Genomic DNA, 27825 nt, shown 5'->3' on the forward strand with positions numbered 1-27825 from the left:
CAAATTTATAAAACAGATGCGTTTTTTCTGTATCCCAAATGTCACTGACGTGTATTTTTCTCAAATCAACAGATTTTGCTCACCTGTTAATTAATTTACATGTGTATACGTGGATTTTTGACCAAGAAAAGGTAAATCGCTATTTGAATTACTTTTGTGACCCGTCAGCCGGACTCTCGGACACTTTAAGGTTAACGGAGTGTCCGCAAATGCTTATATTTGCAGATAAACATTGTATTATCAATTATTGTCACCCAGATGTTTGATTTTGAGTTTTCTGTGAGGACAGCCGGTGAATTGAATAAATATTTATATTGACAAAATCGGCTGTCAAATATCAAAAGCCAGCGAGCGTTTTAAATTAACTCTCTCTTCCCGGTGATGTGCAGCTAGTACACATTGCATCTAATAACTTTAATATCTCCATAAATATAATAAATAATGGGTTAAGATTTTCAGCATTCCTCTGTTATACATTTGTGTATCGGTTAAAATATTGTTTATTAAATAAATAATGCTTACTGGGAGTAGCAAAAGCATTTTATCAAAAATCTGAGATAAATCACAAATACAATAGAAAGTTTACCAATATGTGCATATTGTGCAAGTAATAAAAGAGTAATCCTAATATATAATTGTCTCACACACTCTTTACGTCTCACTCTCGATAGTACAGGTGTGTTTGGGAGCGAGAGAGACATTTTCACGCGTCGTATTTATTTATTTTTGCACCACAACAGGCCAGGAGGCCCAATTACAGTGGTGAATTACATCACAGAACACCCAGGCTTGAGAAAAATCACATTTTAATTTTTGTGTTCTCACCGGGAATCGAACACGGAACCTTTCGTGTGTGAGTCGAGCGTCTTGACCACTACACCACGGAGGCCGCCATATGCGGGAACAACTAAGTTTCTAGTATTTCTCCCAGACGCCAGTTAGTAGCACACCGACTTTCGTCAGGGGCGGTTCTTTCGACATATCATTCGCATATTATCAATTTATTTACAGACATTGTCCATTTATACAATTCATAGGGATGAATATTACAATATAACAACAACAACAACAACAACAAACCATCACGCCGTTTCCCCGTAGGGGTAGGCAGAGAGGATAGAACGCCATATCACTGTCTTTGCATACAGACCTCGCTTCCGCTACATTCATACATCTTCTCATGCACGCACGCCGATTATTCCTACTCTTGACATGCTCATCTTCAAGTATTTGATGAACTCGATCTTGCCATGTCTTTCTCGGTCTTCCTCGTTTTCTGCATCCATTAACATTCGCATCGTAGAGCCTTTTAGCCGTTCTTACGCTGTCCATTCGCTCCACATGTCCGAACCGACGCAGCACCCCTTTCTTTATTCTGTCGATAATGCACGTCTCAGCCTTACACACTTCACAAATCTCGACATTGGTGCACCTATCATACATCATTTTCCCACACATTCGCCTGAGAAATCGCATCTCGACAGCATTTAACCTACTTTCATCATAATTTTTCCAATTCCATACTTCGCTTCCATACATTAGAGTTGGCACTAGATCTCCATTGTGAACTGCTAGTTTAGCCTCCTGCGATAAACATTTGTTTGGCAAAGTAGATTTCAGTGCACCGTTTACCCTGTTCCCGGCACTCACCCTCCTTTCCATCCCTAGTTAACATACTTCTCAGATACACAAGTTCTTCAACCTGATTCAGAATATCTCCGTTCACTCTGATCTCACATATATAGTCATTAAAATATAGACAATATTTTGAGTTAGTCCAAATTTTTGTAGACAAGGACTGGATTCAACTCCCTGGGGAGCTGTTTATATTAACATATTATAACAGAGATGAAGAACATTTAAGAGAAGGTAGAAAGAATTAAAGGAATATATATGTTTAAATATGGGTAGAATGGTGAATGTTACACAGTGTGTAAAGTGGCCACTTAAACCAGCCATTGACAGTTCATAAGCCCTGTAGATGCCTAGACTTCTATATTATCTTCTCTTAAATGTTCTTCATCTCTGTTGTAATATGTTAACTTCAAATATAGCTTGATTAGAATGACAGCTGTCAAACTGATTTCATTGGTGCTGGGAAATTACTGATCACTGATCAAATCGATTTTATCAGTTATTTCATGCAATCACGAAACTCTGTTTCCGAAAATTGATATAAAAAACGCAGAAACAAGCCTATTATAGTGTGTTTAACACAATTATTCACCAAAAAATGAGATATTTATACCTTTTTCATGAACAACATCAAATGAATTATTTTTTTATTCAATCAATTTACATTGATCAATTTGTCCCATCTCTAACGTTTTTGCAAAATGATGTAACCTTGTAAGAACGTCGTTAATAATTAGGTTTATTTGAGCTTTTTTTCAGTTTTAAAGCTGATTTTAAATATCAATGTTGATTTATGTTTCAAGCATTGTAATAAAAAATTAAATTAACACGCCAGATGCAAATGATTTTTCTTGTGTCAATATAAATAACTCCTTTGACGTTACTACAAAGTACTGTCGTCACTTTTTCTGACAACTGTCATTCTAATCATGTTACATTTTAAGGCCTATAGTTATACTATTGTCATCCCTTTCAAAAACCATCACTTTCGATTTATCAACATTCATCAGCAAATTCTAAATTATTGGTTGCGTCAATTAGCCTTTCTGCCGTCGATATGATTCTTAGGAAATTATGGGAAACTGGCAGTCTAAGTTACCTGCGCATTTGTTCCAGGTAACATCGAAGCGTTTGCATGATGAACTTGGCAATATTGCTGCTGGCGTTTGAGTTGGTAGTTCTGATTTCTTGTCAAAGAGTGGCGCCAGGAGTACCACCGCAAAACTATCAGGTCAGTGTTCTGTTTTATTTATTTATCTTTTATATTTACACATTATTCCCGTACCAACTGCATCTCTGATTTAGCTAGTGCCATCAACAAATCAAAACAACGAGATGCAAATATCTTTAATTGACAACAATCTTTTGAGTATGTCCAAATGTTTGTAGGCAGGTGGGATTTTCTCCTAGGGAGTTATTTAGATCTAAATTTGTTGCAACAGAGATTGAAAACATTTTTGAGAATGGAGCTCACTGGGCTTATTTATTTTATTTTATTTGGGAAATCAACAGTTCTACATACATATTTATAGTAAACAAACAGATATAGTGTATAAACTCGGAACTAATAACAGATTTCCACAAAGTATACAAAGTTAGTGAAGAAAATATATTACATATAAATAAATACATATTAGTTTAAATATATAAAAATGTTATTTTCGTGTACTCGTAAATATTCGAAGAATTTTTTATATTTTTTTAAGAACAGTATGTTATTGTAAATTGGTCGGGATCAGGACAAGGATGCTTGAAGAGAGGAACAGGAGGGGAATGGAGATGTACATATTTATTATTATAATGTCTACTAAGTTACATAATGCATTTTTAGTGTAAATTTAGAATCTGACAGAGTGATGTTTGTGTAATCTAATTATGACCCGTCACTGGCTGAAGTGGCCACTTTACACGATGCGTAACATTCATCATTCAACAAATTTAGATCTAAGTAACTCCCTAGGGAGGAAATCCAGCCTGTCCACAAACATTTGGACGTACTCAAAATATTGTCGATTAAACTGATTTTCAGAAATCATAATTGTCAAAATCACACTCACGAAGGATGAGACACTAAAAATAAAAATAATATATATACCATAGGGTTCGCCGATAATTTTTTTTTACGAATTTTGAAATGAAAGGGGTCTAAAAAGTTGCCTTTTGGATTACTCAGAATGCAAAAAATATCAAAAAAAATATTCGATACTACTTTTGGAGTAAACCGGCTGTCATTTCGTATTTAAGTAAGAAAATCAGTCTAATTAAATGTTATAATGTGCATTAAATCTTATTAAATAAGCATCTAAGGGCGTGAGTTGCACTTTGTTTTGCAATAAATGGGTAGCATTGTTTTAATAGGCCATTGTTTTCGTCAATATTAGCCAGGCGCTCGACGGAATTAGTTCCGCGGAGTGTAAACTTTTTCCATTTCGGTAGTTTGAAAGCGCGTTCGAATTTGTAATGTGATTAAGTTATTTCTTTACTGACACAAAATAATTTTATCAATATAGATAATTAACAAAATATTCAGAGAGTTATAAACTTCAAACCTCGGTTGAGGGCCAAAAGTAGTATGGAATATTTTTTTAAATAATTTTATGTTCAATGTGATCCAAAATGCAACTTTTTAGACCCCTTTCACTTTGATGTCTAAAAAAATAAAAAACCTCATACGATGTTATCTATCATATTATGTAAATGTTATCAACTATCAAATATCTAATATCTAAATAATGTCATTTTATAGAACAAAACAACCAATTTCCTTCGAGTACCTATTAGAAAACTCCAAAATTGATGTAGTCAAGTCCATCAGAGATTTAGGAGTTGTTTTGGACTATAAACTGACATACAACGAGCATATAGATAATACAGTCAATAAATCACTGAAATTACTTGGCTTCATTAACAGAATATCCTCTGATTTTACTAATGTCCGTACAATCAAAACTCTTTATTGCTCAACTGTTCGCCCTCTTCTAGAATATGCCTCCTAGAATAGTGGGCTGGTCTCCATTCTATGTCAATCGCATAAATCACATTGAATCAGTCCAACATCGCTCGCTTCGAAAAATAGCGTGGATGCTTGGACTAGAGAGAGATAATTATTCTTATGCTGAAATAGAGTCAATGTTAAATATTTCTAGTCTACAAAAACGTAGAACTAATATTGACTCCATATATATGTTCGGCATACTAAATGGTATAATCGATGTTCCATCATTACTGGTACAAGTAAAATTCAATATTCCGACTCGTAGAATGAGAAACAATGAAGTACTGTTCATCGATCAGCATAGAACAAACTATGGCCTAAATTCTCCAATGACCCGCCTTTGTCGTATTGTTGACTCGAGACAAGATCATCTGGACTTTTTTGGTTTAAGTTTACAAGGATTTAAACGAGCACTAAATAAACAGTCCAGATCTTGTCTCGATGTCCCTTATGTTTGTCAATGCTTCTTTCTTTTTTCTTTAAATGTTTTAAACTACTCTTTTATTGTAATATTTAAACCTTATAAATTGTATACAAGGACAATGTCCGTTAATAAATAAATAAATAAATAAAATAAATCTAAATTTAGTAAATGGGGTCTAGAATTTCAACCGTCCATGCGCTCAGTAGCTGCGAGACTTGTTGTTATCTAAATTCTAATTTTATAAATTTGCTTGTTATTTCGTTTTTAAAATATCACTTAAACTCTAAACTTCATTGTCAAATTAAAAATTTAAAAATAAAAATGTAAATAGGGGCTGGATTTCTTATTGTCCATGCGCTCTGTAGCTGCAAGACGTTCTGTTATCTAGCTCATATATATCATAACTGGAGACGGGGAACTAGAATCCCAACCGTCCATGCGCTCTGTAGCTGCAAGACGTGTTGGGATATTTATTTTACAGCGCCCTTGAGGTGATTTTCACAAAAATGGCGCTGTATAAATTATCCAAACATTATTATTATTAACATCGGCCTACTCTAATATACAATGCTTAAACTCATTAAAATAGCAATGTTTGATTATGTCCAAATGCTTGCAGACTGGCTGGATTTCCTCCCTAGGGAGTTGTTCATATATAAATTCATTTCAACAGAGAGGGAAAAATTTTCTTTTACTTCACAAAAGTCAACAGATGGAAGAGTTGAGGAAATGTGGATGTTCAAACATGGGCAGAATGGTGAATGTTACACAGTGTGTAAAGTGGCCACTTAAACCAGCCAATGACAGATCATAAGCCCTGTAAATGCCTAGACTTCCATATTCCCTTCTCAATTTTTTTTCCCTCTGTTGAAATGAATTTAAATCATTAAAATAGCATTATATCAACTCATTAGTTAACCCAAAAAAAAATTTGCTAATGATCCTTAAGATAAAAACAATTTTATTTAATTTACTTTCATATGATTTTGAATTATCTATCCTTACCTCTGTTTTGTATAAATACACTGAACTCTTTAATAAAGATACCAGTCTCGAAGATGTCGCGAAAGCGTTGAAACCGGTCACTGGATATTCCAAATTTGTGGATTAAAGTATCATTTGTCTTTTGTTTCTATAATAAATATGTTTTTATTTTTAGCACCACCAAAATGTTCCGCAGCACCAAGTTCCAGTTCAGCATCACGTATGTATTTATTTATTTATATATTTATACTTTCACATTGTCTGTATTCTTTTTTTTATACAGAATAATTTATTTATTTTTTTATAAAAAGAGATATTTATGTTCTTATAATTTACGCAAATATTTAATTTTGAGGGCCATTTTCAATGAGTTGTAAATAACTCACTATTGGAAAATGGGAACCAAGTTGGGGCAGAGCGGGATTCGAACCACGGATCTTTGATCCGTGAGTCCGAGACACTAGCCACGGGACCACAACCCGATCCAAAATAATGTTCCCTCACTGGGTGTCCCGTGCCGAGGGAAACATTTTACAAAATGTGAAACATGCCTTAGATTAGCTATTTATATTTAATAAACATTAACGGCAAATCGGCCTTTTACAAACATTTATAATATTAACATATTTGGCTTAATATATATATTTTTTTAAAAATGAATTACTTCATACCCAAGATTTATAAAAAAATAAATAAACCAAAAATTATACAAGATTTATATTTAAAAAAATAACCTAAAAATTATACAGCAAATTCAGTAGAAAGTTTAAATAATAAAACATTCTACAGTAATACTTAAGTACTGTTTCACACAGCTGGGCAAAGTGAACAAAAAACTGTATATATATGTATTATGAAATGCATGAATAAAAAAATATAATTACCATTCACCATCTTTGAAAAAGTTCAAAAGGTTTGTTCTATAGGAACAATACCCCACACTAAATATATCAGATACGTGGGAATAACTATTGCCGAGTTCGTGAAGTCTGTTTAATACGGCATTACAAGTATACACTGTCCGTGAATTGTTGCTACAAAACGGTGGCACCTGTCTAGTCATTCTTCCAGGCACCCTGGAGTTGATGAGAGATAATAGTTCGGGGCAATCCCATATTGAATTTACAATTTTGAATAAATTTAAAAGGTCTGTAATTTTTCTTCAATCGTTAAGTTTTAAAAATTTAATGTTTTTAGTAAAAAAATCGTAATTTAAAAATTCATGACTGATTCTAAGTTTAAAATTTATATACCGTAAGAGTTTTTTTTTGACTCTTTCAACATTTAACAAAGTTAACATAATAATAACAATAAAAAGACGTAATTAATCTGATTAACCTAATTATAACCAATAAATATTGACCAATAGAACAAATTTCATAAACAGTACACACATTTGACCTATTTGGTTTGATCCACTCATTGATCCGTGCGCAACCCACCTCCACTATCCATTTCTTAATAGCAGTGTTATATTGTGAGTACTTACTAATTGTCCTTATGGATAATGGAAGTAGATTGTACACTTTAACCGAGTAGTAGGCCAATCCTCTATTTTCTTATTGGTTGAGCTGTCTAGTTTTAAAGATCGTATCCATCTCACTTCGCACTTCCCATCTTTAAAGAACAAAACAATGAAAAGACTTGATTAATTAGCTCAATATGTCTAGATTTAATATTTAGTAAACATTAACATATTACAACAGAGATGAAGAACATTTTAGAGAAGGTAATATAGAAGTCTAGGCATCTACAGGGCTTATGACCTGTCGTTTGCTGGTTTAAGTGGCCACTTTACACACTGTGTAACATTCACTATTCTGCCCATATTTGAACACCTATATTCCTTCAATTCTTTCATCTGTTGATGTTTGTGAAATTAATGAAAAATATCACTTAAACTCTAAACTTCATTGTCAAATAAAAATTAAAAAAATAAAAATGTACATAGGGGCCAGATTTCTTATTGTCCATGCGCTCTGTAGCTGCAAGACGTGCCGTTATCTAGCTCCTATATATCATAATTGGAGACGAGGAACTAGAATCCCAACCGTCCATGCGCTCTGTAGCTGCAAGACGTGCTGGGATATTTATTTATTGTACAGCGCCCTTGAGGTGATTTTCACAAAAATGGCGCTATATAAATTATCCAAACATTATTAAAGAGCTGAAACCTTTATTTGTGCGGGTGAGATTCATCTAGTTGAATTATTTCACCTACATACTAGGCAACGCCTGAATTTTTTTTTTTAATTTTCTATACTTCTTCATGGACCAGGTGGATTTATCAACAATAAAGTGGCCACTTAAACCAGCCAATGACAGGTCATAAGCCCTGTAGATTCCTAGACTTCTACATTACCTTCTCTAAAATGTTCTTCATCTCTGTTGTAATATGTTAATGTTAACAACTCCCCAGGGAGTAGAATCCAGTCCTTGTCTACAAAAATTTGGACAAACTCAAAATATTGTTGATAAGTCCACCTGGTCCATGAAGAAGTGTAGAAATTGAAAAAATAACATTTTCAGGCGTTGCCTAGTCCAGTATGTAGGTGAAATAATTCAATTAGATGAATCTCACCAGCATAAATAAAGGTTTCAGCTCTTTAACTTCACAAACATCATCAAATGATTAAATTTAGTAAACACTTCTAGCAATGCCTTGTCAGGTCCCCCCGACGTTGGCAATCACTAGAGCGAAAGAATCTCGGTCCTGCGCTACTCCGCAGCCAGGACAACTGCTTATTGGATGTATTCCTGAGAAAAGACGACCAGAGTGGTTTTCCGTTGCCTTCTCTGGTGGATTTTTCTGTCGGGGTTGCCTTCCCTTAGCTGGTCGGTTCTGGTTTGGAGGCGCCAGAAACTCGCCTTTCATCCTCTCGTTATCTGCTGCGATCACGCCGTTACGAGTGTGATCCCATTGCCCGGGGCCCGCGACGTGGACGCTAACGAGTTGGACTAGTCAGTAGTGCTGCCGGTGGAATGCAACTGGGCGTTCGCAGCATTTAATAGAATCACACCCTCCATCAAGATGTGACTCGATGCGATCCTACTGACGGTTCGAACCCCTAACAAGATAGTAAACACTGTTAAAATTAAATAAAATAAGATTATTAGTTGAGTATATCTTGATAAAGAAGCTTGTGTAGCTTTGAAACCGGTTAGTAGAAAAAAAAGATTAAATTTATTTTATTATAATGAATAACCACAAAGTAAGTGCTTCAAATATAAATGTTATCAAAACATTATGCTTATGTTTGTAGGATGCTACAAATGCCTAAATGTATGGATGAGTTGTTGTTGCATTTCAGCAAGTGCCAGTCCAGCCGCAGTACCAACCTAACCCACAACAGCATGTTCAGCAACAGCAGCAGCAACAATACGTCCCTCAGCAACAGCAATACGTCCCCCAACAACAAGGAGGTAAGGCCTATAACCGTTAATGAGGTAAGGCCTATATCCATTAAGGAGGTAAGGCCTATAATCGTTAATGAAGTAAGGCCTATATCCATTAAGGAGGCAAGGCCTATAACCGTTAGTGAAGTAAGGCTTATATCCATTAAGGAGGTAAGGCCTATAACCGTTAATGAGGTAAGGCCTATATCCATTAAGGAGGTAAGGCCTATAATCGTTAATGAATTAAGGCCTATATCCATTAAGAAGGTAAGGCCTAAAACCGTTAGTGAAGTAAGGCCTATATCCATTAAAGAGGTAAGGCCTATAATCGTTAATGAGGTAAGGCCTATATCCATTAAGGAGGTAAGGCCTATAATCGTTAGTGAAGTAAGGCCTATATCCATTAAAGAGGTAAGGCCTATAATCGTTAATGAATTAAGGCCTATATCCATTAAGAAGGTAAGGCCTAAAACCGTTAGTGAAGTAAGGCCTATATCCATTAAAGAGGTAAGGCCTATAATCGTTAATGAGGTAAGGCCTATATCCATTAAGAAGGTAAGGCCTATATCCATTAAGGAGGTAAGGCCTATAATCGTTAATGAATTAAGGCCTATATCCATTAAGAAGGTAAGGCCTAAAACCGTTAGTGAAGTAAGGCCTATATCCATTAAAGAGGTAAGGCCTATAATCGTTAATGAGGTAAGGCCTATATCCATTAAGAAGGTAAGGCCTAAAACCGTTAGTGAAGTAAGGCCTATATCCATTAAAGAGGTAAGGCCTATAATCGTTAATGAGGTAAGGCCTATATCCATTAAGGAGGTAAGGCCTATAATCGTTAATGAATTAAGGCCTATATCCATTAAGAAGGTAAGGCCTAAAACCGTTAGTGAAGTAAGGCCTATATCCATTAAAGAGGTAAGGCCTATAATCGTTAATGAGGTAAGGCCTATATCCATTAAGAAGGTAAGGCCTAAAACCGTTAGTGAAGTAAGGCCTATATCCATTAAAGAGGTAAGGCCTATAATCGTTAATGAGGTAAGGCCTATATCCATTAAGGAGGTAAGGCCTATAATCGTTAATGAATTAAGGCCTATATCCATTAAGAAGGTAAGGCCTAAAACCGTTAGTGAAGTAAGGCCTATATCCATTAAAGAGGTAAGGCCTATAATCGTTAATGAGGTAAGGCCTATATCCATTAAGGAGGTAAGGCCTATAATCGTTAATGAATTAAGGCCTATATCCATTAAGAAGGTAAGGCCTAAAACCGTTAGTGAAGTAAGGCCTATATCCATTAAAGAGGTAAGGCCTATAATCGTTAATGAGGTAAGGCCTATATCCATTAAGGAGGTAAGGCCTATAATCGTTAATGAATTAAGGCCTATATCCATTAAGAAGGTAAGGCCTAAAACCGTTAGTGAAGTAAGGCCTATATCCATTAAAGAGGTAAGGCCTATAATCGTTAATGAGGTAAGGCCTATATCCATTAAGGAGGTAAGGCCTATAATCGTTAATGAATTAAGGCCTATATCCATTAAGAAGGTAAGGCCTAAAACCGTTAGTGAAGTAAGGCCTATATCCATTAAAGAGGTAAGGCCTATAATCGTTAATGAGGTAAGGCCTATATCCATTAAGGAGGTAAGGCCTATAATCGTTAATGAATTAAGGCCTATATCCATTAAGAAGGTAAGGCCTAAAACCGTTAGTGAAGTAAGGCCTATATCCATTAAAGAGGTAAGGCCTATAATCGTTAATGAGGTAAGGCCTATATCCATTAAGGAGGTAAGGTCCATAACCGTTAAGGACGTAAGGCCTATACTTACAGCTTATACTGCCGTCAGAACCAAAAAGGCAATTATTTGCAGAAGTCATATTTTGAGAAATAATGCTTTTTAGCATTTGTCAATTTTATGCAAATTTAAAAATATACTTATTAATCATGTTAAAATACAGTATGTCAATTGTTTCTAAAGCATAAAACCTTTGTGCGTCATATCTACTCTGAGTTTTTCCTTATGGATCTCTAGATATTGCGTTATTGCTTAAAAAAACATTAAACCGTTTTTTGTTCTGAAAATTTATTAATTTTATTTATAAATTAGTAAATGGGAATCGATTTGCGGTAGAGTTGGCTTGGAACCTCGGACCTTTGATCCTCGAGTCTGCGACACTAACCACGGCACCACAACCCGACTTTTCCAAGATAATCTTTATAAGATACTCAATATTTACTACGACTGCCCCCTGCACGAGATGTATCAATTAAATCCCAATACAAATTTACAGGGCCATAACTGGAAGCTCTATCGTCCCCAATTCCACCTCAATCCCGAGATAAACTTCCTTTCCAGCCGGGTAGTTTAAGGCTGGAATAAATTGCCAAGCCTAGTTATCCGTTACATTTCGGTCGGCCAGTTCAAACACTGTTTGGATGCTTTTTGGAGGAAGAAGAACTTGTACGAAAAGCAGTACACGAGATATTGGCACATCAGCAAAAGCTGCCTGCCTATAACCAATAATAATGATGTTTTTCCTAATGGTCATCTTTCTGTAGTTCCAGTTCCTCATCAGCAGCAGCAACAGCAACAACAGCAGCAGCAGCAGCAGCAGCCGCACGCACATCACCAGTCCGGACACCACAACCCGCAGCTCCTGAACCCGGGGAATATGGAGCACGAGAAACAGTAAGTCGGATGATCTATTTACTGGCTGCTGGATGTCGACAAAGCTGGATTTCACTCCCTAGGGAGTTATCTAACAAAAACAAACAGCCAGATTTGTTCCTCAAAATTTATAAAACATATGTTCGTCCACTTCCGGAGTATGCCAACCAAATCTGGAGTTGTTGGAGAAAGTCCAGAGAAGAGCGACTAAAATGGTAGTTTGTCCAAGAAATAAATCATACGAGGACGGCTTAAGGGAGCTCTGGTTAAGTTCACTGGAAGAGCGGAGGCAGCGTGGTGACTTGATCTTAACTGAAAATATAATGTACCCGAGTTCAAATCAATGTTCCTATGAATGAAAACCGCCATCTCAGAGGTCATTCGTTGAATCTAAACACTGCCTCCTTCTCATCCGACCCCGGGAAGAACTTCCCGACAAACCGAATCGTGGAGAAATGGAATGGCCCAGCGCTAGTTAACTAGATGCACACAGCAATGTATAATGTTCAATAACCACGGACACTTGATATACACGCATCAGCTTCATAGCTGCTAGAGTATTATTAATAATAATAATAATCAAACCATCATGCCGTTTCACCGTAGGGGTAGGCAGAGGATAGAACGCCATGCCTCCTGAGAGCTTTCACCACGCTCGCCTACTTTTCAAGGCATCAGGCTCTCGATGTCCTGGACGTCCGCTGCTGACTGTTCGTCGGAATATTCATTCAATCGTCATTCAGTCGATTCATTCATTTATTTATTTATGTGTTCATTAATTCATTAATTTGTTCAATTACTAATTCACTCATTCGAATGAATTACAACATTCAAACTTTCATTCTGAATTGAGTAATCAAATGCATTCGAATGACTTTCGTAATCGAATTTACTCGATTATTTTTATGAAATGAATTTAGTAATCGAACGCATTCGAATATTTTCATTCGAATGAACTTGATAACTGAATGCATTCTATTATTTTCATTCGAATGAATTTTATAATAGATCACATTTGAATATTTCCATCCGAATGAATTTAGTAACCGAATTCAGTCGATAATTTTCACTTGAATGAATTTAGTAATCTAATTAATTCATTCGATGATTTTCATTCTAATTAATTTAGTAATCGAATTTATTACATTAATTTCATTTGAATTAATTTTGTAATCGAACGTATTCGATTGTTTCCTTCGAATGAATTTTGTAATCGAATGCTTTCGATTATTTTCATCGGATGAATGTTATATTGAATGCCTTATATTATTTTCATTCGAATTTATTTCGCAATTAAATGCATTCAAATCATTTTTATCATAGAATGCATTCAATTATTTTCATTCAAATAAATTAAGTTATCGAATGCATTCGAATAAATTTAGTAATCGAATTCATTTGCAAAATTTAGCACACCAATACTCAATTTATTCGAATGCATTCGAATAAATTTAGTAATTGAACTTATTCGAATAAATTGAGTAATCAAATGCATTCGAATAAATTGAGTAATCGAATGCATTTGCAAAATTTAGTATACCAATACTAAATTTATTTGAATGCATTCGAATAAATTGAGTAATCGAATGCATTCGAATAAATTTAGTAATCGAACTTATTCGAATAAATTGAGTAATCGAATGCATTCGAATAAATTGAGTAATCGAATGCATTCGAATAAATTGAGTAATCGAATGCATTCGAATAAATTTAGTAATCGAACTTATTCGAATAAATTGAGTAATCGAATGCATTCGAATAAATTGAGTAATCGAATGCATTCGAATAAATTGAGTAATCGAATGCATTCGAATAAATTGAGTAATCGAATGCATTCGAATAAATTTAGTAATTGAACTCATTCGAATAAATTTAGTAATTGAATGCATTCGAATAAATTTAGTTATCGAAGGCATTCAAATAAATTCAGTAATATAATGCATTCGAATAAATTCAATAATCGAACGCATTCGAATAAATTCAGTAATCGAATGCAATCGGTATTTTAAATTCGAATTAATTTAATAATCGATTGCATTTGAAGTAATTTAGTAATAGACTGCATTTGAATGTTTTCGTTCGAATGAATCATCGTATGAAAATTTACAATTTGAAAAATATTTATCTTTTATGCCAAATTGTGTAAAACAATGTACTATTTATATTTTTACTTTGTTTTTTGTTGCATCTGTCTATGTAGGTAAACCAGCGCCGAATTGGATGCAAGTTGAATGTGTGTGGTATCGAGCCTATCTTGTTGCGTAGTGGTCGGCGCGTTCGCCTATCACGCATATTTATTTTTGCGGTTTGTTCTAGGCACATAGCAGAGCATATGGAGGTGCCGATCGACACGAGCAAGATGTCGGAGCAGGAGCTGCAATTCCACTACTTCAAGATGCACGACGCCGACAACAACAACAAATTGGACGGCTGCGAGCTGATCAAGTCTCTGATCCACTGGCACGGTATGTCCTTACCTATTCCTTTATAATACCCGACTCATCCTTGTCCGGACGGAGGAAGAATACAGTACTGTGTGTGTCATCATATCATAATTTGAAGGTATCTTCTGCCAGTCCAAGAAATACTACAGCAATGTTTTGAAATTGTCCAAAATTACAACAGAGATGAAGATCGCTTTAGAGAGGGCAACATCGTAGTCGAGGCATCTACAGAGCTTATGACCTGTCATTGGCCACTTTACACATTCACCATTTTGCCCATATTGAATCATCTATGTGGGTGAATTAATTCATTTCCATATTAATTTTGTTGCAACAGAGAGCGAAATCATTCTTGAGATGGTAATACAGAAGTCGAGTCATTTACAGGGCAGATGACCCGTCATTGGCTGGCTTAAGTGGCCACTTTACACGCTGTGTAACATTCACAATTCTGCGTTTATGTTTTAACATCCTCATTTCCTCAACGAGATGTTCAAACATTGGTAGAATTGTGAATGTTCCACAGCGTGTAAAGTGGCCACTCAAGCCAGCCAGTGACAGGTCATATGCCCTGTAAATGCCTTGACTTCTGTATTCCTTTCTAGAAAATGGGAATTCAGGCGGGGGAGCGTGGGGTTCGGACCTGTAATCCGCGAGTGCGCAACGCTAACCTCGGGACCGATTCAGCGTATATACGGAACTGTATTCTTCATTTGCCTGGACGTTTAGGAATGTTTTTAAATTGACAAGCGGTGCTATTCTGAACCGCTCTTGCGGCCGTAGAAAACACTTTTATCTCGTGTATTTACGTACAAAAAATGCTCGATAAAAGTGTTTTCTTTCGTGACCGTAAAAACCTATGCACCTATTTGAAAAAACACCTGTGCTGTTTTATGCAACAACAACAAACCATTACGCCGTTTCTCCATAAGGGTAGGCAGAGAGGATAAAACGCCACATCACTCTATCTTTGCATACAGATCTCACTTCCTCTACATTCGTATGCACGCGCGCCGATTATTCTGACTTAACATGTCCATCTTTGAGTATTTGTTGGATTTAGTCATGCCGTATCTTTCTCAACATTCGCATTGTAAATATTCTTAGCCGTCCTTTCGCTGTCCATTCGCTCTACATGTCCAAACTGACGCGAGCTCCTTTTTTGATTTTGTCGATAAGGCTCATCTCAGCCTTACATAATGTACGGATCTCGACATTTGCGCATCTGTCGTGCATAGTTTTACCACTCGTTCGCCTGAGAGATCGCATTTCGACAGCATTCAGCCCGCTTTCATCCCCGTTTTTACAGGTCCATACTTCGATTCCGTACATCAGGGTCGGGACCGGGACTCCGTTGTGAACTGCTAATATTGCCTCTCGCGACAAACATTCATTTGCCAAGGTTGATTTAAGTGGACCGTCCACTCTGCTCCTGGCACTACCCCTCCTTTCAATATCTGTTTTACGATTGTATTTAATACAAAAGTCGTAATAATCATTGTGCCTGCTTGAGAAGATGAATGAATGTAGAGGAAGTGAGGTCTATGCAAAAACAGAATAAAGTGGCGTTCTGTCCTCAATGCCTACCCCCCACTGGTTTGTTGGTTTTGTGCTCGCTATATATGAGGTGAAAAAGCAATATAAAATCAACCATGTTTGAGTATGTCCAAATGCTTGCAGACTGGCTGGATTTCCTCCCTATTCATATTTAAATTTATTTCAACAGAGAGCGAAAACATTTTTGAGAAGGGAATACGAAAGTCTAGGCATTTACATGGCCTATGACCTGTCATTGGCTGGTTTAAGTGGCAACTTTACACACTGTGCAACATTCACCATTCTGCCCATGTTCGAACATCCACATTTCCTCAACTAGGCGTTGCCTAGTCGGTGATTCGGTTCAGCCGGATGAATCTCACCCACGTGATAATGGTTTCAGCTCTTTCACTTCACAAAAGTCAACAGATGGAAGAGTTGAGGAAATGTGGATGTTCAAACATGGGCAGAATGGTGAATGTTACACAGTGTGGTAAGGTGGCCACTTAAACCAGCCAATGACAGGTCATAAACCCTGTAAATGCCTAGACTTCCATATTCCCTTCTCAAAAATGTTTTCCCTCTCTGTTGAAATAAATTTAAATATCAACCAAATCATTTCAGTACCCAGTGGTGCATAGGACACCTTTGTTTGCATTCATTACTAATTTGTTATTTTGTTTTGTCCCGTTTTTCGGTGTGGCCCGATATTCCATTCTGCGTACATTCATCGGACTGGTAAATGTATATATTTATTTTTTATCTATTAATCTTATTTGTAATGCTTGCAAATACTAAACTTTTCTATTTTGTATTTAACCCTTTTTCATTTATTCAAAATGTGTAACAAACACATGTTTGCACTCTCTCATTAATATTCATACATTTACATTCTTTTATTATTAATATTTGTCATGTTTACATTCTCTCATTAATATTCATACATTACATTCTTTCATTTGCATTCTAACATTTACATTCTATCATTATCATTCATTCATTATTAATATTTTTTATTTTTGCATTCTCTCATTTATATTCATACATTTACATTATTTCACTTGCATTCTTTCATTATTTATATGTGTTATGTTTGCATTATCTTTTTAATATTCATACATTTACATTCTTTCATTATTAATATTTGTTGTGTTTTCATTCTCTCATTAATATTTATACATTTGCATTATTTTTTTATTAATATTTGTCATGTTTGCATTCTCTCATTAATATTCATACATTTATATTATTTCATTATCAATATTTGTTATGTTTGCATTCCCTCATTAATATTCATACATTTTTATAATTTATTATAATATTTGTTATTTTGCATTCCCTTATTGATATTCATTAATTTGCATTCTTTCAATATTAATATTTGTTATGTTTCCATTATCTCATTAATATTCATTCTTCCATTTGCATTCTTTCCATATTAATATTTGTTATGTTTGCATTTTCTCTATAATATTCATACATTTACATTTTTCCATTTGCATTCTTTCATTGTTCATATTTGTTATGTTTGCATTCCCTCATTAATAATATTATACATTTACATTCTTTCATTGTTCATATTTGTTACTTTTAAATTTTCTAATCCTCACATTAACTTATCTTTTTCATTATTATGAAATCATAACATTTTTTTGTTTAATCTAAAATACTAAAAATTATATTTTCAATTAAAATAACACTAACCTGCTTTTTTATATTTTCATATTGGATTGGTGGTATTCTTGTCTGCTTGCATATTCCCAATTCGTATTTCTGCATGCTCGCATATTCAAATATCTGTATCGCTACGCGCTCGCACGGTGCGCGTTCGGTATCCGGCGTGTGTGCGTTCAGAGCAAGGAGCCAAGCACAAAGAAACGCAAGAACACCAGAACCAAATCGAAGAGAAAATATTCGCCGACGAAGAGTTGATCAACTTAATAGACCCCATCCTGAATATGGACGATGGGAACAAAGACGGTTTCATCGATTATCCGGAGTTCGTGCGCGCTCAGCACAAGGCGCAAACGCAAGAAAAGAACAACTGAATAACAAATCACAACAGGTATGAAGAGCATTTGAGAGCGGGGAATATGGAAGTCTAGGCTTTTACAGGGCTTATGACCTGTCATTGGCTGGTTCGATTGGCCAAAATGGCAAATGTAAAATACACACTGTGAACCATTCATGTTTCTTCAACTTTTCCGTCTGTTGACTTTACAGGCAACGGCAGGTCATAAGCCCCGTAAATGCCGAGTCTTCCATATTCTCTTTTCTAAAATGTTCTCCATCCCTTAACGACTCCCGGGGGTGAAATCCAGTCTCTTGTCTGCCAACATTTGGACGAATTCTCGAGATGTCTTTCTACGCCACGGTAAGAGGCGGACAAATTCCAAATAGATATTTAACTTGTTTTGTTGTTGCGTGAAGTTATGGTGCATAGGGCACTGAGTTGTGTCGACGCAGAAATGCGTCGGAGGCTGAAAAATTTAGAGTTAAGTTAGTCTTACACAATAATTATTTAGTTATAAGGAAATGTACTATTTTCATTGCATTTTATATTATGAAATATGTTTCTAGAATGTGATACGAGGTGATAAGTATTGGAACAGTTTTTTTATGTTTTTTTTCAAAGTATGAAGACAAATTATAATGTAAGTCAATTTATAGAAATTAAATTTGTCTATGATAAATTTTGTTGTTTTCTCTATCATGATTATTGTATAAATAAAAATAAATAAATGAATGATTTTGTAAAAGATCTAAAAATATTATCTCGTTATTGCAAAACAATTCATTTCTTCTTTCGTAATTGTAAGAGATATGAATTTCTGTTGCCGCAATTGTAAAAGGTCTGAATTTCTTCTGTCGTAATTGCAATTTAAAAAAATTTAATTCTTTCGTAATTGTAAAAGATCCGAATTTCTTCTGTCGTTACTGTAAAGGATACGAATTTCTTCTTTCGTAACTGTAAAATATATTAATGTCTTCTGTCGTAATTGTAATAGATGTGAATTTTAGTTGCCGCAATTGTAAAAGATCTGAATTTCTTCTGTCTTAACTGTAAAAGATACGAATTTTTTCTTCTGTAACTGTAAAATATATTAATTTCTTTTGTCGTAATTGCAAAAAATACTAATTTTTCTTTCGTAATAGTAAAAAATATGAATTTTAGTTGCCGCAATTGTTAAAGATCTGAATTTCTTCTGCCGTAACTGTAAAAGATACGAATTTCTTCTTTAATAAGTGTAATATATATATATATCAATTTCTTCTGTCTTAATTGTAAAACATATAAATTTCTGTTGCCGCAATTGTAAACGATCTGAATTTCTTCTGTCGTAAATGCAAAAAAAAAAATATGTCGTCTTTCGTAATTGTAGAAGATATAAATTTCTGTTGCCGCAATTGTAAAAGATCTGAATTTCTTCTTTCGTAACTGTAAAGATATGAATTTCTTCTTTTGTAACTGTAAAATACTAGAAATTCTTCTGTCTTAAGTGTAAAGGATGTAGATTTTCACCGTCGTAATTGTGAAAAATGTGAAATTTATATGTCGTAATTGTAAAAGGTCTGAAATCCTTAAATTATATGTTGAAGTTTAATTAGAACTAAAATTCTAAAAAAATACGAAATTTTATAATCCTAATAAAAATTGTCTCAAATTTTTCTGTCACACTGTAAAAGATCCTAAATTCTTTCGTAATTGTATGAGATTCCTGACATAATTGTATGAGATTCTAATTTCTGTAATGATTGCTTGAGATCCTAAATTCATTCACAATTATATGAGATTATAATTTCTGTCATGATTGTATGAGATCCTAAATTCTTTCATAATAGTTAGATCTAATTTTCAATCATAATATTCAGTATTAACAATTCTTCTCTTCATATTGATAAATATTTTTAATTTATCTAAAATAGAGCAAAGAGCAATTTGTGATTGCAAAGGAACACAAATTAAGCCCCCACAATTTGCCTCATCCTGCGATTTACGTTTATTTTTTGTAGTCCCATTGAATTTTGAATTATTTAGTACATTAAAACCCCAGTTTTACGTTTTTTCCCGCAATTAACGTAGCCAAATTTGCAATTCGCACTGAAAATTGACAACTCCTGAGTCTAAAGTTAGTTTCTATTAGTATACCAACTTTGTTCACAGAAATTTGTAATTTCAAAGACAGTGTAATGTATTTTGTGAACATTTATTGACGCCATTTTCGTGTTTTTGACAACTCAAGAGTCTGCTGTTAGTCTTCAATCATTATACCAACTTGGTCAGAAAAAAATGCAATCCCCCCTGAAAACTGCCAGCTCGAGAGTCTGAAATTAGTTTCTATTAGTATACCAACATTTTATTGAAATTTGTTATTTTAAAGACAGTTTTATGTATTTTTCTTATTAATATCCCTACAGAGATGAGGTAGATTTTTTTCAAATTCAGGATTATGGATATTCGAGCGTTTACAGGGCTTATGACCTGTCATTGGCTGGGTTAAGTGGCCACTTTACGTATTTACAACATTCCCCATTCCGCTTATTAGCGAATATCGACACAGGTAACATTTTTTTGATTTTTGTATATATGTTATTAAATGAGAAACCATTCACAAGCACAGTTTTATGTGTTTTTGCGAACGTTTGTTGTCGCCATTTTCGTTTTTTTGACAACTCAAGAGTTTGATGTTAAGCTAGGGTTTCCTAGGACAGCGGTGCCCGTATCTTTACGGCCGTAGTGAACGGTGATGCGGTGGACAGCCGTCGTAACGGTGACTAGAGAGTTGTTTCCTAGAAAAACGGTGTTGATAACACCGTTTAAAAATAAAACCACTCTCTAGCAACCTCTACGACGGCTGACCACCGCATCACCGTTCACTACGGCCGTAAAGATACGGGCACCGCTGTCCTAGGAAACCCTAGCTTAAGTCTTCAATCATTATACCAACTTGTTGGTCGAAACAAATTGCAATCCCCGCTGAAAACTGTCAGCTCGAGTCTGAATGTAATTTCTATCAGTATATAAACTTTTCATAGAAGTTTGTCAATTTAAAGACAGTTTTATGTGTTTTGCGAACGTTTGTTGTCGCCATTTTCGTGTTTTTGATAACTCAAGAGTCTTTACCAACTTGGTCAGAAAAGATTGCAATCCCCGCTGAAATCTGCCAGCTCGACAGTCTGAAGTTAGTTTCTATCAGTAGACCAACTTTTTTTTATAGAAATTTGTAATTTTAAAGACAGTTTAATGTATTTTGTGAACATTTATTGCCGCCATTTTCGTGTTTTTGATAACTCAAGGGTCTGCAGTTAATCTCTAATCATAATACCAACTTGTTGGTTGGAAAAAATTGCAATCCCCATTGAAAACTGACAGCTCAAGAGTCCGAAGTTAGTACCTATCATTATACCAACTTGTTAGTCGAAAAAAATTGCAATCCCCACTGAAAACTGGCAGCTCAAGAGTCTGAAGTTAGTCTCCATTATTATACCTACTTGGTAAGTCAAATCGATAATCGAAATTATTGTCGGCATTTTCGTGTTTTAGATGTAATTTTCAAGATGGTTTATTGTAAAAGCAGACATTTATTATTTTGATATTCAAAAAGTTGCAATAAAAAATTGGTTTAAACATTCTTGTTTAAATTTTTTTAATAAAAATTAATTTGCTGAATTAATTTTTTTCACTATCCTCCATTTACATCTCTTTAGAAAGTTCCTTAAAAAACATAATTTAGGGGTTTAAATTTATTTCAACAGAGGTGATACGTGATAAAGGTTTCAGCTCTTTCACTTCACAAAAGTCAACAGATGGAAGAGTTGAGGATATGTGGATGTTCAAACATGGGCAGAATGGTGAATGTTACACAGTGTGTAAAGTGGCCACTTAAACCAGCCAATGACAGGTCATAAGCCCTGTAAATGCCTAGACTTCCAAATTTCTTCTCGAAAACTTTTTCCCTCTCTGTTGAAATAAATTTAAATATGAACAACTCCCTAGGGAGGAAATCCAGCCAGTCTGCAAGCATTTGGACATAATCAAACATTGTATAATTTAGGGGTTTTACTGTATTTGTAAGTGAGAAAAAATCGTCATTCTTGGTCAAGGTATATCTAACCAACATAGAGTAAAATATTTTTTTAAGTAGTGACACGAAAACGTACCCATGGTTACTAAGTACTGTATGTTTCTAGTTCTGTTTCACATACCATACAAAATTGTATTCTTTACCCCCCTGGACATTTAGACATGTTTCTGAAATGATCCGAGCAATATCACCGTTTAATTCTGTAAAAGTTGGCATTCGCATTTCGCAAGTATCCGAATAGTAGTCATATGGGGACGTTGCACGGCGTCTATCGTGAACCCCCTAATAAATGTACAAAAATTCATTCTTAGAGTGATGCTTCGATACATTGTTTCAATTTACGAAAGTATTGGACATTAGACAATTTAAAAAAAGATTCGTCGACACATTTCTGGTCACGCGGTTACACGAGGAGATCCCAGCAGAATGACTGCTTCTGCGAGGTTTTCCTGTCATTTGAATAAAGTAATACGGAAAACACGTTCGACTTTCGCTCAGAGAAATTTCTCTTTTGTGGTCCCGAGAGTGTTCAAAGGCCATTTTCAGGTGATCGCGCCACCTGCCCGTTAGCAGACGAACGCTCGAAATGGTCTGGTTCGCGGAATGCGCTATCCTTTATTTGCTTTGCTACCGAACCCTAAATACAATGATTCTTGCACCTTATTGTTTGAACTTCTGTCGCGGCAGTCAGAATCGGATGAGATTTTGTGGTCAGGAAGGAGGGGCGGGCACTGGACGACTACACGACACAGTTGATAAAATAAGTCATTTGCGATCGCGGTGAGAATATCAAAGCACATGCACGCACGATCAGCTCAGTTGTTATTATGGGGCCGGGACAATAATTTGTACCCACGGTAGGCATTGCAACATCTTAACCAGGGCCCAGTAGGTAGCAAATAAATTTGAACGCCGCATCCTAGTAACTATGCTATATATATGTGTGTACACATAAAGTAAATGTGACGTAACCATCAGGAGAAGTGTGGATTTTGTCAAAAAGAAGAGACCATTGCAGGAGACTGCTGCGAGATACTATTAAGCGTGTTGTTCAGATGTTTATTGAAATTGATGTTTATGTAATACAGTAAAACCTCGTTTTTACGTTCCTCGATTTTACGTTTTCCCGCCTTTTACGCCGAAATGTTTAGGTCCCATTTTTTCCATAAATTCTCATTCAAATATCCCCCAAATTAACGTTTTTTACGTTTTTCATAAACCCGATTTTACGTTGAAAATTTTCCGAAACTCCTTCGATCTGCCGGAAGACGCCGAACCGCGCGCCGCCGCGTCTGCCCAAAATGGTGAATAAAATCGAGGAAATAAAAAAATGCGTAAATTGTTGTCTCAAACTAAATTCAAAGTAGGTTCCGTGCAACTGACCATTTTGTTCAAGTGTCTAATTTTGACGTTGAAACAGTTTTGCCGCGATGAAAATGACGGTTGAAATTGTGTGGTGCCATTACTAAAAAAAGTGATGCCATATAAATAAAATTTCCCAATATTTAGGGGAAAAATCACTGTAGGCACTTAATGTAAATTTAAATGTTTATTTTCGTGTTTTTAAGGTTTTTTAACGTGTTTTTATTTAATTCAATAAAAAAACACATTATGGTATTATTGATTTTTTGTTTTTAAAATCATAGATTGAAATCATAGAATCATAGATAGACTTTGTATATGGATTAATAATATGGTCGCAATGTAGTAAACAAATGCTAGAATCAATACAAAGAACAATGAATAAAGCTCTTAAAGTAACATTTAATTTTAATAAATGTACTAGAACCGCATATTTATATAGAATAACAAAAATGCTCAATCTAGGGGAGTTGATCTACACAGAAAAAAAAAAAGATATTTATGATGAAAAAGAATAAAATAAAAACAAATATTAAATTTAATTATAACTACAACATACATAAAATAAATACAAGAGCATCAAATAATTTAATTTGCGAACAACCTATGACCAACAGAAAAAAAAACAGTTTTTTGTATACAGCAATAAATTTTTACAATTCACTTTCTAATGATCTAAAAAATATACAAAACATGTACGTACTTAAAAAACACCTAAATAAAACAGTTCTTACAGCCCGTGTGACGAGTGAGGCGGCCTCCGTGGTGTAGTGGTCAAGACGCTTGATTCACGCACGGAAGGTTCCGGGTTCGATTCCCGGTGAGAACACAAAAATTTAAATGTGATTTTTCTCAAGCCTGGGTGCTCTGTGATGTAATTCACCACTGTAATTAGGCCTCCTGGCCTGTTGTGGTGCAAAAAAAAATGTGATATGTGATGTTATTTTATCGAATTTTTATTTAAACTATTGTGTTATTATATATAATATCCCCTCATACCGGCACTTTTGCTGATTGGGAATATTTCGTACAAATAAAATATGTAATAAAATGTAATATGTAAAGTTTAAAAACCTTACATTTTGTCACAAATAAATAAAAATAGATGAATATGAAAAATCCCTAATTTGAGCGTTTCTACAATTTTTCTACAGTTTTTCATTTCCTCACTTGAGCGTTTTTCTCGGTTTAACACCTTTTTTTGCTGCTTCCTTGAAAAACGTGAAACAGGGGTTTTGCTGTAACTTTTATTTGTAGTATTCTTCAATAATATGTTGGCTTCCACTTTCCATTATGTTGTATCCCAACTCCCGACTCAGCACAGGGCTCTTGGCCTCACAGAGTTAGGGATACGTTATTATTTATTCGTAATGTGTGTCTTCGTATGAATAAATAAAATAGAGGAGTGTAATTTTATGTTTGTGTAGTAATTTTTGCATTTGGTTGTGAAAGGAATATAGAAATGTCTTAGAACTTAATATTTGGTTGTTATGTCACAATATTTTTGTGTCCGATTTAAATTTAATCTAATAAAATTATGTTTTAAAAAGCACAATGTTTTGTCCTCAAAAAAATCACCTTTTAACCCTTGCGTGGTTTTGTCACACGGGTCTACATAGAATATACATTATGATATAAAACAAACTGGGAATTTGGCAAAAAACGCAAAATTTTAACTTTAAATAAATTTACTTATTATCCCCTTTAAAATACTTTTTCACAACAGGTCATAAGCCCTGTGAATTCCTAAACTTCTATATTCCAATTTATTTCAACAGAGAGGGAAAATTTTTTGAGAAGGGAATATGGAAGTCTAGGCATTTACAGGGCTTATGACCTGTCATTGGCTGGTTTAAGTGGCCACTTTACACACTGTGTAACATTCACCATTCTGCCCAAGTTTGAACATCCACATTTCCTCAACTCTTATCAATCATAAGCCTATAGCTCTTATAATCATAAGCCCTGTAAATGCCTAGACTTCCATATTCCCTTCTCAAAATTTTTTTTTCCCTCTCTGTTGAAATAAATTTAAATATGAACAGCTCCCTGGGGAGGAAATCCAGCCAGTCTGCAAGCATTTGGACATAATCAAACATTGTTCTATATTCCATTCCGTAAAATGTTCCTCGTCTTTGTTGTAATCATCATCATCATCATCATCATCCGTCTCTCGTCCAATGTTGAACATAGGCCTCCCCCTTTAGTCTCCATATCTCCCTATCCTGAGCCAACCGCATCCAACCACTTCCTGCAACTCGTCTTATGCCATCAGACCACCTTGTCTGAGGCCTGCCGACACTTCTTCTACCCGTTCTGGGTCGCCATTCCGGGACTTTTTTGGTCCATCTAGAGTCTGTGATTCTGGCTATATGACCAGCCCAGCTCCATTTCTGGTTGGCAGCCCTATGGACCACATCGGCGATCTTTGTTCTCGCTCTAATCCATGTATTGGTTTTTCTGTCTCTCAACAAAATACCCAGCATTCTCCTTTCCATGGCTCTCTGTGTCACTGATAATTTGTGTAAATTTTTTTTCGTGAACACAAAAGTTTCACAGCCATATGTCAGAAATATAATGAATATAATATGTCACTTTGTTGTAATATGTTAATCCAGTCTTTGTCTAAAAAAAATTGGACCAACTCGAAACATTGTTTACAAATAGAATCTAGATTACATGTCCCGCAGCTACAGAGCGCATGGGTGGTTATAAATCCAGACCCCGTTTACAGTCGAAGTTCAATTTAGATATAATATGAAAGCTAGCATCATAAAAAGTCTAGCAGCTACAAAACGCATCGACAAGTAAAATTCCAGCAACATAAAAATTATTTTTAAAAGTTTACAACAAAAAATATAATTAACTTTTTTTTTTGCACCACAACAGGCCAGGAGGCCCAATTACAGTGGTGAATTACATCACAGAACACCCAGGCTTGAGAAAAATCACATTTTAATTTTTGTGTTCTCACCGGGAATAGAACCCGAAACCTTCGGTGTGTGAGTCAAGCGTCTTAACCGCTACACCAAGGATGCCGCGCTATAATAATAACAATACATCGAGCAAAGAACTAGTAAGTTTGGCAAGTATTAGTTAACATGCAACAACACAAATATTAAACAATAAAAACTAAACAAAGATAGCATTCCTTATGGTTAACAAGATGACGAAAGCGGCGACTCCGTGTTTGTTCCAACGTGTGTCAAGTTTCCTTATTTTGATTTCAGGGGAGTCGGGAGCCGGGGAGCCGGAGACGAGGGAGGCGATGAGCGACGCCACCCTCTCCTCGACGGTGGACGACGCGTTTTCCGCCATCGATGTCGACAACGACGGCTACATCACATACGAGGAGTACAAACATGCCAGCGATACTAATCTCATATAGAGGCGGCGGCTGCTGGGTGTTTTGTTTAAGCGCGATACAACTTTCTCTCCCTCGGACTAGGCGGTCCCTCGCCACCGAGGCCGGACCACCGTGCGACACTCTCTAAACTGCAGTTCTGCGCTTGTCAGACTTCGCGATCGGGCAGGCTCAAAAAATGACGAGGCAGGCTGAAGTTTTCTACATTTTACACACACACTACTACTGCCAGCAGAGTGAATGGACCGCCACACACGTCTATCCTGGCATACATTCCTAGCTTCTTCCACATTCATACATGCCCTTCGGTTCTGTCTGCTTTTGACATGACCAGACTCAAGATTTTGGTTTATCTGATCATGCCACGTCTTCCTCGGTCGTTCGTTTTCGCCATATATACTTGTTTCACCTTTTAGGTACAGTTGTCTCATATCCAGCATCTTCGTGTATCGGAATAACTGTTCTGACGGGTGTGTCGGAGGGCGCCGGAATATAATTCCCAGCAGGCTTTAGGATGGATGGGGCACGACCCCCCCAGCCAACTATTCCACAAATTGCAGTGGGTTGAAACAGAGCAAAGTACATGTCGTTCATTTTTCTTTAAATATACAGTTTATGTTATGAACTATATTTTTTCAAATTTAAAGTATACTTTCTATGAAGTAGAGATTTCCAAATCGAATTGGCCGATCAATCAATGTTATGCCTGAACAAACTGTCAATTTCCACACTAGTGTATTATTATTTGTTCATATTAACATTTCTGTGAATAAATTGTCCCTTAACATAATTAGAACAAATAACTATAAAAAAAATTATATGTATCGATGAACAAAACTTCCACATTTTGTACCTTGAATATACTGTATTTATAATAACTTTTTTCTGTGTTTTATTTCTTTACTCTCGGGACTCGAGTGATGGTCGACGTCGGGGAGA

General features: G+C 35.4%; 1 protein-coding gene across 3 annotated transcripts; it reads left to right on the top strand.

The window, feature by feature from the left end:
- Positions 1-27768, top strand: LOC148271060 (uncharacterized). Of its 3 annotated transcripts, XM_088241888.1 has the most exons (8): positions 1-131; positions 2752-2866; positions 6214-6258; positions 9350-9461; positions 11986-12115; positions 14411-14559; positions 17929-18139; positions 26753-27768. In XM_088241888.1, exons 2-7 carry the CDS (start codon positions 2771-2773, stop codon positions 18120-18122), a joined length of 726 nt encoding a protein of 241 aa, XP_088098014.1. In that variant the 5' UTR covers positions 1-131; positions 2752-2770; the 3' UTR covers positions 18123-18139; positions 26753-27768. The 3 variants fall into 3 exon arrangements, with proteins under 3 accessions (XP_088098014.1, XP_088098016.1, XP_088098015.1); XM_088241890.1 differs by lacking the exon at positions 17929-18139; XM_088241889.1 differs by lacking the exon at positions 26753-27768 and having other exon boundaries at positions 17929-18767.
- The last annotated feature ends 57 nt before the right edge of the window (positions 27769-27825 follow it).

Source organism: Micrasema longulum, unplaced genomic scaffold (assembly GCF_059751315.1).
Source record: "Micrasema longulum isolate JH-2025_06_02 unplaced genomic scaffold, ASM5975131v1 h1tg003138l, whole genome shotgun sequence".
Lineage (NCBI taxonomy): Eukaryota > Metazoa > Arthropoda > Insecta > Trichoptera > Brachycentridae > Micrasema > Micrasema longulum.